At 40.3% G+C, this 15,379-nt stretch overlaps 1 protein-coding gene across 12 annotated transcripts in view; it reads left to right on the top strand.

The window, feature by feature from the left end:
- The window catches only part of R3HDM1 (R3H domain containing 1), a 76,129-nt gene that overhangs the window by 36,460 nt on the left and 24,290 nt on the right, over nt 1–15,379 (top strand). For 10 of the 12 annotated variants that reach the window (XM_018078872.1, XM_029962204.1, XM_029962205.1 and 7 more), the window contains 10 exons: nt 98–187; nt 5,040–5,154; nt 7,076–7,154; nt 8,670–8,729; nt 8,811–8,951; nt 11,385–11,493; nt 11,587–11,682; nt 12,564–12,601; nt 12,684–12,734; nt 12,873–13,099. In XM_018078872.1, coding sequence (XP_017934361.1) covers nt 98–187; nt 5,040–5,154; nt 7,076–7,154; nt 8,670–8,729; nt 8,811–8,951; nt 11,385–11,493; nt 11,587–11,682; nt 12,564–12,601; nt 12,684–12,734; nt 12,873–13,099 — 1,006 coding nt within the window. The remainder of the gene's footprint in view (nt 1–97; nt 188–5,039; nt 5,155–7,075; nt 7,155–8,669; nt 8,730–8,810; nt 8,952–11,384; nt 11,494–11,586; nt 11,683–12,563; nt 12,602–12,683; nt 12,735–12,872; nt 13,100–15,379) is intronic. The other 2 variants (XM_029962207.1, XM_029962213.1) reach the window with 1 other exon arrangement.

The raw sequence follows: 15,379 nt of genomic DNA, 5'->3' as shown, positions 1-15,379 counted from the left end.
TTGTTTTACATAAAATGAATGGAAAAATAACGGCTTATGGTGTATTTATATAACTTTTTATGAGCCATAGTTTTTAATTTTACATACTTTCCTTCAGTCAAACACAAAGTTAAAGTTAGTTCGGAGCCTTGCTGTATGTGAAGAGTATCCACCACCTCCCACAGCTGAAATATCACAGGACCTCCAGGTAAAAACCACATTACTGAAGTTTCTGAAACAGTTTCAAGTAACTTGTTCAAAAGAAAATCTTTTGGGTATTCTTTAAATATGTGGGCACCGCCTGGTTTTAATTTTTTTTCGTACAGCTCTAATAGAGGTGATCATGTCAGATGAAGAGTTTGCTGCTTTTATGTTTTGCTGACTCTGCTGGTTGATATCTGGGGACAGGAAGAGGGGATTTGTTAGTTTAACTTTTTAGTCTTACAGTGCATTTGAAGGGCTCTTACCCTGCTCAAGTGCTGTCTGCAATCAGTAAGCCAGAAACATTGTGATTAGTATGGAGCACAATTTATCAGCTTTTTGTATTTAGGAAATTGAAACAGTTGTAAGTTCTGGTGTTGTAGCTGAATTCCTGCATGTCAGCCACAGTTGCTGGTGGCTGTGTAACACCTACCTGGGTGTGTCTGAAGACTAATGTATTAGGATGATGTAACACACCTGAAGTTCTTACATGCTGAACAAAATATGTAAAAATACTTGAGAGAATTTAAACAAAATCCAATTTACCTGACTTCACCTTTATACCAGTCTGGATCTTCAGAGCAAAATCCTATTACTGGCTGTAGGTTGTATGTATGAATGAGGCCATCAAAGTGCTGCTATTTTTTCACACCTGTCAAAACTGAAATGATCCTTTGCTGTTATTGAGAAGCTTCTGAACTCTCTTTTTGTGAAAACTCACTTTTGTTAAGAAGGAACCAGTAGAATAGCAGGTGTGAAGGGGTTTTGCTGGGGGAGTGGTTAATTCACTTCTGGGAAAGGACAGGCATTGAGAACTCATGTAGGTTTTGTCAAGGTAGTTAAAATTCTTTTAGGATTGAAGCGCAGAGTATCCAGGTTTGGGGTTTCTTTCCTTGGGGAAAATGAAAAAACAATATTTTTGTAGGCCTTCAGTAATATACCACAATTTGAAGAGTTGAATAGGGAAATTCAGAAACCAGGCCTGCTAATTTGATGAAAATCTAAGTCATAGATTGGAACAGGCTGCAGAGCAAGAGATTAAAAGCCAACAGAAAAGCTAATGCTATTTACAGTGACTTACATCCCTGTTGCAATGTTTTGTGTAAGATAATAGGCTGAGGGATGTAGCCGAGGCTGAATTGTTTAGTCTGAAGCAGTGGGGTTTAACATTTCCAGTCACAGTAGCCAATTACAAGAAGACAGAACCCTGGTTTGGTGGATGGTTCATGCAGGGTGTATTTCAAACATGAGGCATTAGGCTTTTCCAGCCTCCAGCACTATGCAGGACTATGCATTGAGTGGTTTAAAATCAGATATTTGTAATAAGTGTTCTCTGCAGATGGCATTTGTCACCAAGTCCTTGGCTGTGCACTGCCAGGTGGTTGTGGAAAGGAATTATTGTGGTAGTAGGAGGGAGGTAAAGGCCTGTTCCACAGAATGAATTGAATTGTGATAATGTAAGATGGTACAAAAGGAATCCATAAAGCAAATTGCCTGTTCAGAAACAGAGCTAGATCTAGCTGTGAGTTTTCTTTGGAAGCAGTAATCTGGAAGAAATGAATCCCAATAGCTGTGCAAGTGATTGTGAGAACAAATTTAGTTCTTCCCTATAGAGTGGAGGAATGCTTGTTGGAGGGTTAGAATGGGAATTTGTTACAAGTTCTGGTGGTGGAGTGCACATCCCATGGGACACAAGTCTTGCATGCCCTCTGTAACAACTCGGGCAGTTTCTTCACCCATTTTGCCTTGTTTCCCAAACAATCTTCGGGAAGGCATGGAAGAGTCCTTCCATAACCACCAGTTGGCTGCTGGCTGCCTCAAGCCCCCCAGTCTGAAGCATTAATTGTGCTTGGGATGTGTGGGGGATGCAGTGACTCAGAGAAGGGAGACAGCCCTCCCTGGCAGCAGGGAAGTCACCTCTGTGACACTTCCCCTTGCTGGAAGAGTCCCTGCTCTGTTGTTGTCAGAGATTGCAACTGAAAAGTGGCTCCCAGCTTTGTGTTAATACTTAAAATGGATTTTAAGACACAGGAAAAAAATCCTGTTGATGTTGCTGATGATAGTTGAAGAATCCCAATTTTTTATTATTAGAAAGTGTAGCCTTGATAGGATGAAAAATGCATATACTCAACTAGGAACTCATGTGAGTTTTGGGATAACTTTGTAGTTGTGCCTGTCAGCCCTTCCACCCCAGTGTGTGCAGCAGCTCCAGCAGGGTGAAGTTCTAATCCAGGTGTGTGTAGAAGTCACTTCAGCAAGTCCCCGCTGCCATTGCTGGCTGCTCCTCTTTTAAGGCTGTGATGGGAGATGGAGCAAAGAAACTCTCTGGAGCAGATCAATCTGTTTTCTGATACAGAAGTTTCTATTTTCCTGAGAAATTGCAACAGGAGTGACCTTTTTTTATTTAGAAAAAAAAGACAACCCAAAGGAGGGTGAGTGGGAGAAGACAAGGGTGTTAGTTTCCACTGACTTGTGTAAATTCAGGTTGGTGTTGGCTTTGGAGATTGCTGGTAAAAAGCCAAGACCCTGGAACACAGGACTTTGAGAAATATTCCATAATGTTTCCTGATTCTCACCTTTTTTCTCAGATGTGTTAAGCTGGAAGATTTTATCAGGTTTTCATGGTTCTGGGGGGGTGTGCTTTGCTTTTACTTGTTTAATCAAAATTTGGTGACAATATCCTCTGCTACAGGGAAGGCTTGGGATGGGTGATCTGATTCTGTTCAGTCCCAATGCCAGCAGGGACCTGCTGCAAGCAGGATGGGATTAGGAGAGTTTTATAGGGGAAGAGAAGTTAAAAGATTTCTCGGCAGCTTTGCTGTCAAGTAGGTCATATTTAATTAGATGCTACAGTTTTTATAGCATGAAATCACAAGAAAGTGCCCTTTGGTGCACAGTTCTGGTGTATCACACTTTGAAGTAGAACTGGTGTAGTAGCAGAACTGGCTGTTCAGATGGTGATTCCTTTTTTAGCTCCTGTTGGGGAAAGAAGTATGAAAATGATTACTTGCTGAGATCCTTTGACTGAACCATTGCTGTGTGCATTGACTGGAGATGAGTTTAGAACATGCACTCAATCAGTTTTCTAGTGAAGGAACATCAGACTATGAAAATTTCCCTAATTTACTGGTAGTTTTGTAGAGTATTATTGTAAAAGGGAGGATAACACATAGATGGATGGTCAAGAATAATTTCTTAATAAGACAGAAACATGTTTGTTTTTCAAATAACAGTTACACAGCTCCTGGGTGAACAGTGAATGTAATGTACTTTGGAGTGACAATAAACTGCTCATTTGAATTATATTCAGGTTTATGAGGTAAGGAATGCTCAAAACTAGGAAAGAATTCCACAAGAGAGTTCCTTGCAAGTGCCTGTGATGGTATTTATCAGGTGTGGTTATACAGGATCTCACAAGCTGAGAAGTCTTCACACTGTGGTGCTGTGTTGGGGTGTTCATGAATTCCTAAGTTTAATTAGAACATTTAGTGCGGGGGAAAATGTCTCAAAGGCAGAGGTGGTAAAACTGTCAGTGAATGTTTTTTCCTCATTGGAAGAAGCTGTTGCTCCAAAGCTGCAGATGGAAAGTGCTGTTTGACCCCCGGGGGATCCGTGCAGGGTTCCCATTGTGCTGCACAGGCAGGAGTGGCTCAGGGTGGACATGTGGAACAGGCTCCAGCCTTGGAGGATCCGGACTATATTTAACTCTGGCCAGATTCCAGGGCTGAGGTCAAGCCTGTGCCATGACACAGGAGGAGAGAAGCTCAGAGCAAGTGCCTGGATGTGGGTGAGAAAGGGTTTGAAGGAAGAGCGAGATCTGTGTGGGAAAGGATCGGGTGCAGGGCAGGAGAGGGATGGGCAAGAATGGACGAGGGGCAGGATCTTTGGGTTGGGAAGGGTCAGATGTCCTCGAGATGGGAAGGTGACAGCATCCACTCAGCTGGCATCTGGGGGAGCAGAACTGACATTTGAGGGAGTTCAGAGGTAACAGGGAAGGCTCTGACAGGACTTTGCCAGTCCTGGTCTTGGAGTCACTCAGACACAGAGTCTCCATCGCTCCAAACCTCCCCTGGCTTTGCTGTCTGAGGGACATCAGCCCTTCACTGACAATCCTGGGAGAGAGTAAAGCAGGAAAAACAAACTGCAGTCTTTCACTACTCAGGGAGCCATTATGTCACTAATTTCAAAGGGAAACTCTTTTTGCTGTGTTTGAGAAACAAGTTTTATGATTGTTCACCTGCCTGTATAAAAACAGGGATTTTGAGATGATTGCACACAAAGCTCCTCTGTCAAAATACACAGGTAGTTAAGGATCTAAGCCTTGATGACAGGTTTGCAAATTTTGCCTTGATATATTGTACTGGGAATATTTCCCCTATTTTTTTGTGGATCTGGAAATGCTGGTCTGTCTTAGATTGAAACTTTTTTTTCCTTCTTAGTATAAACCAAATTGAAACTTGAAACAAGCTTTCATAGTAAAAGCAATGAATGGGGGTAAAAAGCATTGTGGATGATGCATTACTAAAACATAGAGGCTGTATAAAATTTATACACCTGAAAAACTGGAATCTTTTCTTATGTGTATGAATTAAGATAGTTTATATTCATTTTGCAATAGCATTCCTGGAAGTGTGTATAAATCTAAAATGTGTGTGGTCCTTTCTCTACCTTTTCTGTACTTTTTGATTTACTAATAAATAATTTCATTGTATGGTGACACAGAGCACATGTGGGATTAAAAAGAATATGAAGGCAATTTTTTTTTCTTTATTGTTCTGCAGGTAATATAGTACAGAACAGTTCTTCTTCAGGTATTGCATGAAATTATTTGTGTGGTGACTGGTTTTTACTTTTGACAGGAGAAAATTCAGATCCAGTTGTCACAGTCCTTTGAAAAAGAAGAAAAACCTGCAAAAGATGAATCAGAAAAGGAAAAATCCAGTGATAAACTGCCCAGAAAAATGTTATCAAGAGGTTTGCTATCTGTCATTGTCCTTTTAAATGTACTGTGTGGCTAAAGAACATATGGAAATGCAGTTCTGCTTCCAGGTCTTCATTGCAGAAATATAGCTTTTTTTTTTTTTTTTTGGTGAAAATGAAGCAAATAGATCTCCCTTTGAGCTGGAGAAGGGAGTTGGTCCCAGAGGACACAGTGCTTTCAAGGCTCCATCAAACACATGCAATCCAGCAAATGCTTTTCCTTTCTCCCCTGCCTGGCTGTGCAGACCAGCAGCAAAGCTGTTGTGTTGCCTCAGTTGTGTCCAAGTGTTCTTTGGAAAACTGACTTTTCCGGTCAGTGCAAGCTCCTGTCTCACTCCTAGACTTTGTTACAGGACTTGTGAAACCTAAGTGAGAATGGCACAGCCACCTTTGTACTGTTTCTGAGCTTTATTCAAAAGAAGTCCATGTTCTCATTTGTTTATTTTACTTCTGAGAGTATCAGATATTTTTTTGCAAAGTTTTGGAGCGAGAGTGGAACTACATAAATAAAAAGGACAAGTATTGTGTTTCCACTTAGATATTATTGCATTCTGCATTGAAGATCTAGTCTATCTGCTGGAAATCTTTAGGTTTTAGTCTGAAAGAGAGCTAAATATCTTAGATCACTGTATCTTAGATCACACAGTGTAAAGGAAATACTTTTAAAGACAGACTTTTCTTTGGGACAGGGGGCACTTGTCCCCCTCATGTCCTGCAATTCCACGTGACCTTCCTCATGTGGCATTTCAGTGCAGCTTGTCCCAGCTGGCAGCCAGGTATTCCTGAAATAAAAAGCACTGGAATGGAGAACTTTACTTGCATTTATAAATCTCAGTCTTTGAAATGATGTCTTAAAAACCCCACAAATACCCCCCAGGTAATCATGAGGAGTTGAGAGCAAAGTGACAAAATGCCTGTGGTAGAGCTGTTCTAAATTCAACCAGTATCTCCTCTGGAGGTTCATTACTTCCCAATATAGGATGTGCTAAAATAGAAAATTATGGAATTTAAGCATCAGTCTTCTAGTAATTATAACTAAATCAGTGCTCAGTTGCAAATTAAGAAAATTAAATAATCATTGAATCTCAAAGTTATTTTACCAGGCATAGCTTTTTTTTTTTCCTTCACCTCCTCAGAATCAGGAGTAATCCCAAACCATGAATGCTCAGACTGGGACCTAAGCATAAGTTAGAGTTGTGCCTAACTAAGCTGAGACTAGGTTAATACATAAGTAGTTCTTGGAAGAAATCTAGTTCCAAAAATACTGTTAAAACATCTGTTGGTTTGAATTCTAGAACCTGGCACTTGAAAGTGCTCATGTAAGGGAAGATTTGGTGTTAAATCATTTCTTCCAGGGGCAGATTTTAGAGGATAATGTGTAACTTCGAATACTTTCTGTCACTGAAACCTGAAAGGAGAGGAAGGCTGTGAGATTTCTTTTTGAAAACATCTAAACATGACATTGAGAAAACAAAGCCCAACAGAATAAGGGTTTTTAGTGATATAAAACAACATTTTGTGAAGGTTCGAGTGTCACATTCTGAATTACAATATTTCTTTGGGCAACATCCAGTAATTCTGTAGATTGGCTGCTGCTGGTCCACAGGTGTGAACACACCAGGACGATGTAGGATACTGAGGGAATGTGGAAGACTGGTGGAAATCAGGTGTCTCAAGGTGATCTACTGCATTCTACAGCCAGTTGTTAAGAGATTGGTGGTGTCACTGAAGCTTTTCCTTCCCTATTACACTGGAATCAGGGGATGGTGGGTGGAGGTGTTTCATTTTGGGAATAATGTGCTTAACAGTTACATAGTATTGATCCAAATATATATTATGTTCAGCAATAATTGGGAAAAAGTGGTATTAGTGTTTCTCCAGAGTGTAATTTTGCTTTCTTCCCCCTCACCCTTAGATTCCAGCCAAGAATATACAGATTCCACTGGTATAGATCTTCACGAGTTTTTAGTAAATACATTAAAAAACAATCCCAGGTAAGAATCAGTAATGTCAACTTTCTTCATGTTTTTCTTTCTTCTTGTTGCCTGAGGTGTCACACTACCTGGTTTTTGTTTGTGGTTTTATTTTTTCCCCTCTCACATGTCTAACACCACGTCAGTTCTTCAGGAAGAGGTTTTGTTGCACAGGCCATCTCAAACACCAATCCACTGTAATTGGGGTGTTTTTTGAGCACAGGTTCAGGACACTGAAATATGATTTTATGTTTAATATGCAAATAATGTGTTCAGTCTGTGTGTGGTTCTCTCCCTGAAGGGACTCTAATACAGTGTCTCTGGAACTTGTACTCTCTAAGCACCTGCTTGTTTGAGACCAGACTGCCTTCTCTGACTCTACTCTGTCTTGCACTGAATTTGTAGATAAAGGCATTGTTTTTAAGCTGTAGTATTTAACTATAGTTAGAGATCTTCACTCTGCACATCAGAAACCAAATCTGACCTCATCCAAGTCCGCCATTTGTTAGCAACAGAGTTTACCTGGCTCTGTGTTGAGGTTTGCAGTGTGTCACAGGCTGCCTTGGTTGTCCTTCCCCTCAGTGGGGTTTTGTACTGGGTTTGTGGCTGTACAAGGCCAGAGGTTAACTGGGTGCAATTGTGTTCTGTCACAAAAGCTGTTTCACTGCTCTTTGTTATTCATTCATATTATAGTTAGGAATTCCAATGCAATAATTTATTGGGATTCCATTTTATTGGCAAAAATTTTTAAAATGAGCCATAATAATGGGCCAAAGCCATAGTCCTGTAAAATTAGAAAGACAGACTTCTGTGAGACTCTTAGGTGGTTCCTATTTGAAGTCATAAAACATCCCTTAAAGTGGAAATAAGGAGTTGTAGGTGTAGATCTCCATAGGTTAACATGCAGAGTAACTGGGAAGCTTAGTTCTGTGATGTGCACAAATTGTGAACTGTGCAGCAGTGAATTCCATTGCCTGTTGATGGTTCAGGAGAACCAGCATAAGCAGTTCCAAGAACAGTGTTCATTTCTACCACCTTTGCATTTTCAATTCCTCATTGCATTGCTCCATGTGCCACCTTTAACCCCCTGGTTGTTGGTGTTATGCCTCCCGTTCCCAGAGCCCTGGCACTGTGTCTCAGTGATCCCAGGATGTGCTCCCAGTCCAAGGGCCAGCTGAGACCTCTGTAAGTCTCACTGCCCACACAAACCAACCTCAGCACTGCTTTTCCTCATGGAGCCTTTTTTTTCAAGGACTGTGCTCTCTGTTGAGCCTCCTGGGCAGAGACTTCTTGGAGGGTCTTTGTGCTCTGATTTCTGAGCTGAGAACAGCACATTTCACTAGGCAGGCCCAAGTCAATATAGCTTAGCAAAAAAAGAATACTTTGTCCTAAAAATGCTGCATTTGACACCTGGTGGTCCTGTTTACAGTCTGCCATCACCCCTTGATCACAGCTCTGATCTGTGTATTCCTAAGATGAGTACAACCACAGTTATTGGAGTGTCTCATATGTGAGTTGCTGTGTTTTTATTTTCAGGGACAGAATGATGCTGCTGAAATTAGAACAGGAAATTTTAGATTTCATTGGTAATAATGAGTAAGTACTGTACTCTCATAGGAAAAAAGAATTCAAGAGTGTTCCTGTTTGTTTAATAAAGCTACTATTCCTTTCTTCCAGAGTTCCAAGAAAAAAGTTTCCCCCAATGACATCTTACCATAGAATGCTGTTGCACAGGGTAGCTGCTTACTTTGGATTAGAGCACAACGTGGACCAGAGTGGGAAGTCAGTCATAGTAAATAAAACTAGCAATACAAGAATGTAAGTGTAAAAGTCTTGAAAAAAACATTTTGATGCATAGATCTGACACCTGGAATATCTGATGCAGTGGTGCTGTAGCAGGTGGGGTCTGTCTCCTCACTGGGAATTGGCATCAAGGAGAGGTGGTTGTAAGATCTTTACTGTTCATGTTCCAGTGCTGTGTAATAATGTCATCTGTTTCATGTTTAACTCTTCTGGGGAACAAGGGGATGTTACCTCTAAGTAAGGAATTTTTGTTGCTTTTCTGGCAGAGGTGCATTGCTAGCTTTATTCCTATGAGATACGAATTTATGTCAACTGTTTATTTGTTTAAAGATTTATACCAGTGAAGTGTACAAAGTACATTCTTTGTTTCTTTTGGAAAGCAGAACCAGCCTTATCTTAGAATGGGCGAGGGGAGAGGATAAGACTTGCACAACTTTGGCTTTTGTACTGTAAAATTCTACAGGGAAAATTCAGGTGTTGAAGTTCTTTATCAGCTGGAATAAAGTTGCTTACGGATCTCACATGTCCTTACAAATAAACACAGCAGGGAGGACAGGCAGCAGTGGGAGTGTCAACCAGGTTAACAAGCCATGGTATGGTGCTTTACTGTGAGGGCTGGGGCGTTCTTGGAAAACCCCCAGGAAAACCCATATTGCAAAAAAAGGGGAGGACTGGGGCCACAGCAACCCCAAAACCCGGGTGGAATTGAGGTTTTCATTCAAAGGAGCCACCTGCTCTCTCTGTTCTCTGCACTTGCCCTGTCTTCTCATCCTCTCTCAGAAAGACAAAAGTCTAATGTGTTGACATATTTATGCCACCTAGTTTCTACTTTTAACTTAAAGAATTTGCCTGACACCGTTTTTTTGTGGTTTTGAACATGAAAACAGGAGTTGACAGTGCCTCCATCCTAATCCCAGTCTCTTTGTACACTCTCTGTAGCTTTGGGAGGAAAAAATCTAATTATCCACCCTAGTTTTAGAGTCAGTAGAACTGAAATGATATACCACGATGAAATTTCACTTAAGTAGACAATTTCTCCTCAGAAGTTTTTAGAAAAATATATAGAGCCTAAATATATGATGAATACTTACATTACTTATGTATGTGTTTGCTTTGGCTGTACGTTCTATATCTAAACTGACTTAGAAAGCCAGGCATTTGCATCTACTAGCAACTCTAGACTGAAGCTTCAATTGTGGAATAAGAACTAATAAAAGATTATTTCATTTTTATGGCTTTTAGTCCGTATTTAAATAGCTGACTGCCTCTGAAAGCCCCTGTAGGTGTAGTTACTAATTAGCAGGCATTTCATCTAACCTGCAGACATAAGGATTCTTGACGTTTTCAACATTCTTATTTTAAATCTCTTTGGATATAAAATAAGAATTTAGCAAGAAAACCTGGGAGATGTGCTCCATGTGGAATAAAGCCCAACTTACCTTTTCCTCATAGGCAGGTCCCGGCTCCATCGCCGCTCAGTGATGTTTCTGACATCAACCACCCAGTGCTCACTGGGACGACTCAGTGGAGTGGGAGTTGGTGATTGCAGGGCAGTAAATTCAGAGACCTTTAAAAGAAAGAGGTAAGACAGTCTAAAGGTTCTCTGAAATGCCTGCTAATTATGCCTGGGCAGCCAGTAACTAGTAGTTAGGGCTGGCTGTTCTGTAGAAAAGCTCTCCTCGCTCTACCCAGGTGTCCTTGGTAATGAATAAATAACAGAAACAGAGAAGAGTGTACATTTGGTTTGTCTTTATTGGGCAAATATTTCCTGATTATCTGAGCTCTTCTCTTATGACAGCAGAAATTTTATTGTCCAGGAACTTGGTATCTCTTTTTAATAACAGGAGTTTGCAAAATAATCACTTTTTCTTTCACAAAGTAGATAAAATACCAAAGCAATATCTATAATCTGTTACTTCACCCTCTCCCTATGGTCATGTGAAGCTCTTGCTTGCCTGCATTGTACTGTTCTTCTCTTACTTATTTCTACTTAATTGTGTTTTAGACATTTCTGAGTTTCAGTGCTCTCTCCTCTATCTTGTCTTCTGTTTTCCCTTGCAATGAACTTTGAGGTATTGCAGCTCTAGCAGCAAACACTTGTCTGCACTTCCATGCATGCCCAATATCCATTGCATGGCACCAGTTGGGATTCCAGAGCGCTTCTGATTCCCCAAGGGCATGTGGTTTGCTTGCCACCTTAACTGGAAATTGCAGAAAAAGCTTTGAAGGAGGAAGAGGTTTTTAAAAGCAGGTTTGTTATACCTCAGGAACAGGACTTGTCAGGGGTGCACCTCATCTTTTCCATTGCCTGGACAGCCCAAATCTGTGACTTCAGTTAGAATATTAAGTATATTTAACATTATTCTTGAGCATATTTCGGTTTGCTCCACTTTGTCCAGTATATGTTTACAAAACCATACATCTTTTCTCTGTGACACCTTTTCCCAGACCTGACCAAAAGTTTTGTGAGCACATAAAGGACGAGAAGAGCGATGACTTCCAGAAGCGGTACATCCTTAAGAGAGATAACTCCAGTTTAGACAAAGATGACAACCAGGTAAAAGGCACAGCTTATTTCCTTCCCCTTGCTGCATTTGACTGTATCCATGCTATTTTCCTGTAGAAGTTGACACTGTATCACTTACTTCAGATGAGGATACGATTAAAAGATGACAGAAGAAGTAAATCCATAGAAGAACGTGAAGAGGAATATCAGAGAGCTAGAGAAAGAATATTTGCACAAGATGTATGTATCAAAGAAAACCTTTCACTGTGTTCTGTGAGTACTTCACACACATACATGCACATGTGGGTTTGTTAAAGGATACTTCTTTCCAGGAAACTTTCTGTTTCCAAAGGGGACTGAGCAGATAAGAATCATTAGTGTGCTCTAAGTGAGTTTTAAATTACATTGAAGTTACTGAGAAATCTTGTTTTCTCTAATCACTGCTGTGTGAAACCCAAGAGACCTTCAAGAACTATTTTGATGTGTTCTCTGGCACCACCTCCTTCAATGCACTTCCCCCTTTTGCATTGTTTTGCCCCCTTACTGCAATTTAAATTCCAGAGTTCTGGTACTGCAATCAGTTCAGTTGTTGCTCAGAGCAATAATTAAAGAAGGAAAAAAAAACCAAGCAAAAAAACCCAAACCCTTTTCTCACTTATATCTATAGCAATCCCATTTTAAGTGGTCACAGTAAAACCATTTCAGGCCCCGTGTGTGAAATTGCAGTCAGGAATCTCCAGTCTAATCCCTGACTGGAGATACCCAGCAGGAAACTTTATAAGCTGCGATTCAATTGCAAGGAGTGATTATATTGACTCAAACAGTAGAAATATGTCTTAAAAAATGTGTTACTTTTAATAATCCACATTTTCTGACATTTATCTGTAGCTCTTGCACATCCAAACCCACATTCTTGTTCTGAAGGGAGAATAATGAGCTCTGAGAGCCTAATTTATTTCTTTTTGTTCACCTTAGCTACAAACAAAAAGAGTGGGCTTTTGGATATAAAATTACCTTTTCCTTAGGCATATTAATTTACCATGTGTATATAATTTACCATTTACCATAGGAGGGGTTCTAGATGCCATTCATATTAATATCTGCGCTTCTTTGCCCCTCAGTCCCTGTGTTCCCAAGAGAATTATTTCACTGACAAAAGGTAAGAAAATTTGCCGTTTAATTCTGTTTTGTTTTCCTATTTTCTTAATAAATATTAAGCTGTCTTATTAAAATGTCAACAGAATCCAGGAGGAAGAAGCTAATAGTACACAGCAGAGACGACAGATACTTAGGTATTTGATGCTTTCTTTAAACCAATAACCCCCCAGTGCTCTGCATGCGTTTTACCTTTTCGTTCTTGGTTTTCTTTCTTTTTTTTTTTTTCCCCTTATTTTGCAACTGGTGCTAAAAGCTGGGTTTATAAATTGCAGGATCAATAAGGAGACATCAGGGAGATCAGCCAACAGCCACCAGAGCAGCACTGAGAACGAGCTGAAGTGCTGCGAGCCCCGGCCCTGGAGCAGCACCGACTCCGACAGCTCCCTGCGCAACCTGAAGCCGGCGGTGACCAAAGCCAGCAGCTTCAGTGGCATCTCAGTGCTCACCAGGGGAGACAGCTCTGGGAGCAGCAAGAGCACGGGCAGGCTGTCCAAGACAGGTACAACAAAGTCTGTACAAATCCATGGCTCCATGGGGGTTTGATCCACTTGGGAAGCAGAGTTTTCAAGTGCGTTGTAGGTGGCTCGAAGCCGAGTGCGTTTCGTCTCGTGCAAAGGGCTGGAGAACGTTGATCACCCTAAATTTCGGTGTGTAAAATACTTGGAGTTCAACTCCCCAGTTCCAGTGTGGCAAAGCTGCACTGTGCAGCCTTAGGAAACTGCACAGCTATACTGCTAGCTCAGATAAAACAACACTAAAGCCTAGGAATTGGTAGTTATATTTCTTGTGTTATCTTTCTTCTGATAAATTGCATTGCATATGGCTAAAATGCTCTTTCAGTTTTTAGGTTGCTGAGAAATGAGGTCAGTGGAACAAAGTGTACTGTTTAATTTTAAGGTTCGAAAATGTGAGGCAAAAAAACTCCTAAGAGTCTGGGTTTCAGAGATCTGTTAACTTGCAATTAATATGAAAACAAAATCTCAGAAGATATGGATGTGAATCTTCTGTGGGTCAAAAATGAAATGTAGTAAATATTTGTGTTCCAAATGCCAACATAATTTGATCTGATCTCTAATCTGGTTGTGGAGAATTTTAAGGTTTGTAATACGTGGATGGGTTACTGATGGACTGCTTCAGAATTTGAAGTAGAACTGTAAAAAAACCAGAATATAATTGTATGCCTTAATAATGTTGGCTTTGATCTTATTTATAAAACTTGTTTCTAGTAAGAATTTGTTCAAATTTTTTTTGCTTTCCCTTAAACCACCGCTGTTTTTTAGGTATATTGCCACACTGCTCTATCTTAATGCAGTGAAACAGTTACAAATTAATCCATTGTATGCTGTATAAAAATATTAGATTTCAAGTTATCTCTGCATGTGCTGTAAAACTGTGCCATCACATGGAGTTATTTCATTTAGCAGTGCAGTAATGCTATTTGGCACAGCTTGAAAAGAAACTGCAACCTGACAATGTAGATGTAAAATACATTCTTAGAAATATTTGTTGCCCAAATTTCAAGAACATAAATGCGATTCTTAAAAATTTGCTGGAAGCTTTATTTTGGCATTCTGAGAACATTCCAGGTTTGGAATGCCCACCTGCATGGTTGTTGCTTCACTGCAGTTCCAGGTTGTGGTGATTTGGCACGTGTTGAGCTTGGGTTGGTTTGTTCATTTGGATCAAGGATGTCATTGCCTTTGGTTCCAATGGCTTCGGCCTGACTTCTCTACATAATCTAGAAGGGGATACACTTGGAAACTAATCCAGTCAAAGTAACTCTGGTCAGGGGAAGATGGTTTGACAGAGCTGGGATGTGCTCTTTTGCCCAGTTTACAATTAATACCTTTGATTTTCGCTTCGTTCAGCAATAGAAAGAGGCCAAGAGCATCAACCAATGCTTCAAGCTGTGCTCTCTTCATCAGCACAAGTAGAGGGGTTACAATTTTATGAAGGACTGCTAAGTAATTTCAAACTGTAGAGAAATTCCATCAGAGTGCTTTGAGTCTTCCTTTCTCTTCTAGATTGTATAGAGGCTGCTAATGAGGAGTTCTTTAATTTAAACAACTATATTGTGTTTGCAAGTACTGCAAGTATCATACAGTTCTTATGAAGTCTTTGCTAAACTGTATACCTTGAGCTCTAGATGTACAGTGATCTGGGAACAGCAGTTCCACAGACCTCTCCATATTGGACTTTTGGAATATTGCTTTTAGCTGCATGTGTTGGCTTTCAGGAAGCTCAGGGTCTTGTTCTCCACTGCCTTGCAATGTTTATAGTCATTCACAGCTGTAAAATGATTATTGCTTTCAATTGGCTATTTGATACTCCTTTGGAAATTTGATTTTTTTTTTTTTTTTCATAAAGCCAGGCTAAAACTTCCATATTACACTAATTTTTTCTAGATGTATTTGTGATTTCAGTCTCAAAGTTGTCAGAGGAGGAAAAAAATAGTTTTGTGTTTTTTAGTGTTCTGCAAATTGTCCAAAGGTGAGTCAGAGAAGATCTCTGACACCAGTAGTAAAAAGCAGCTGGTCCTTGCTTACCTACATGTTCTGTGTGTGCAGAGCATGTGGATTTAGCCAATGTATCCACAGGGACTGCTGGATCTGCATTGCCCCTGATTGCACAGGTGCAGCAGCTGTATGTCCATCTCCTTGATGTATCCCATCCACATACATGCATCCATCACTCTGGAGTAGTGACCAATTCCTTATAGGAACTCTGGATGTGCAGACATGTATTTGCTGACCACAAAACCACTTCTAGATATGAAAGC

The sequence above is a fragment of the Manacus vitellinus genome, unplaced genomic scaffold (genome assembly GCF_001715985.3).
Source record: "Manacus vitellinus isolate BGI_N305 unplaced genomic scaffold, ASM171598v3 scaffold_43_pilon, whole genome shotgun sequence".
Lineage (NCBI taxonomy): Eukaryota > Metazoa > Chordata > Aves > Passeriformes > Pipridae > Manacus > Manacus vitellinus.
Note: the sequence above shows the minus strand (reverse complement) of the source record. Positions and strands in the feature narration are given on the sequence as shown.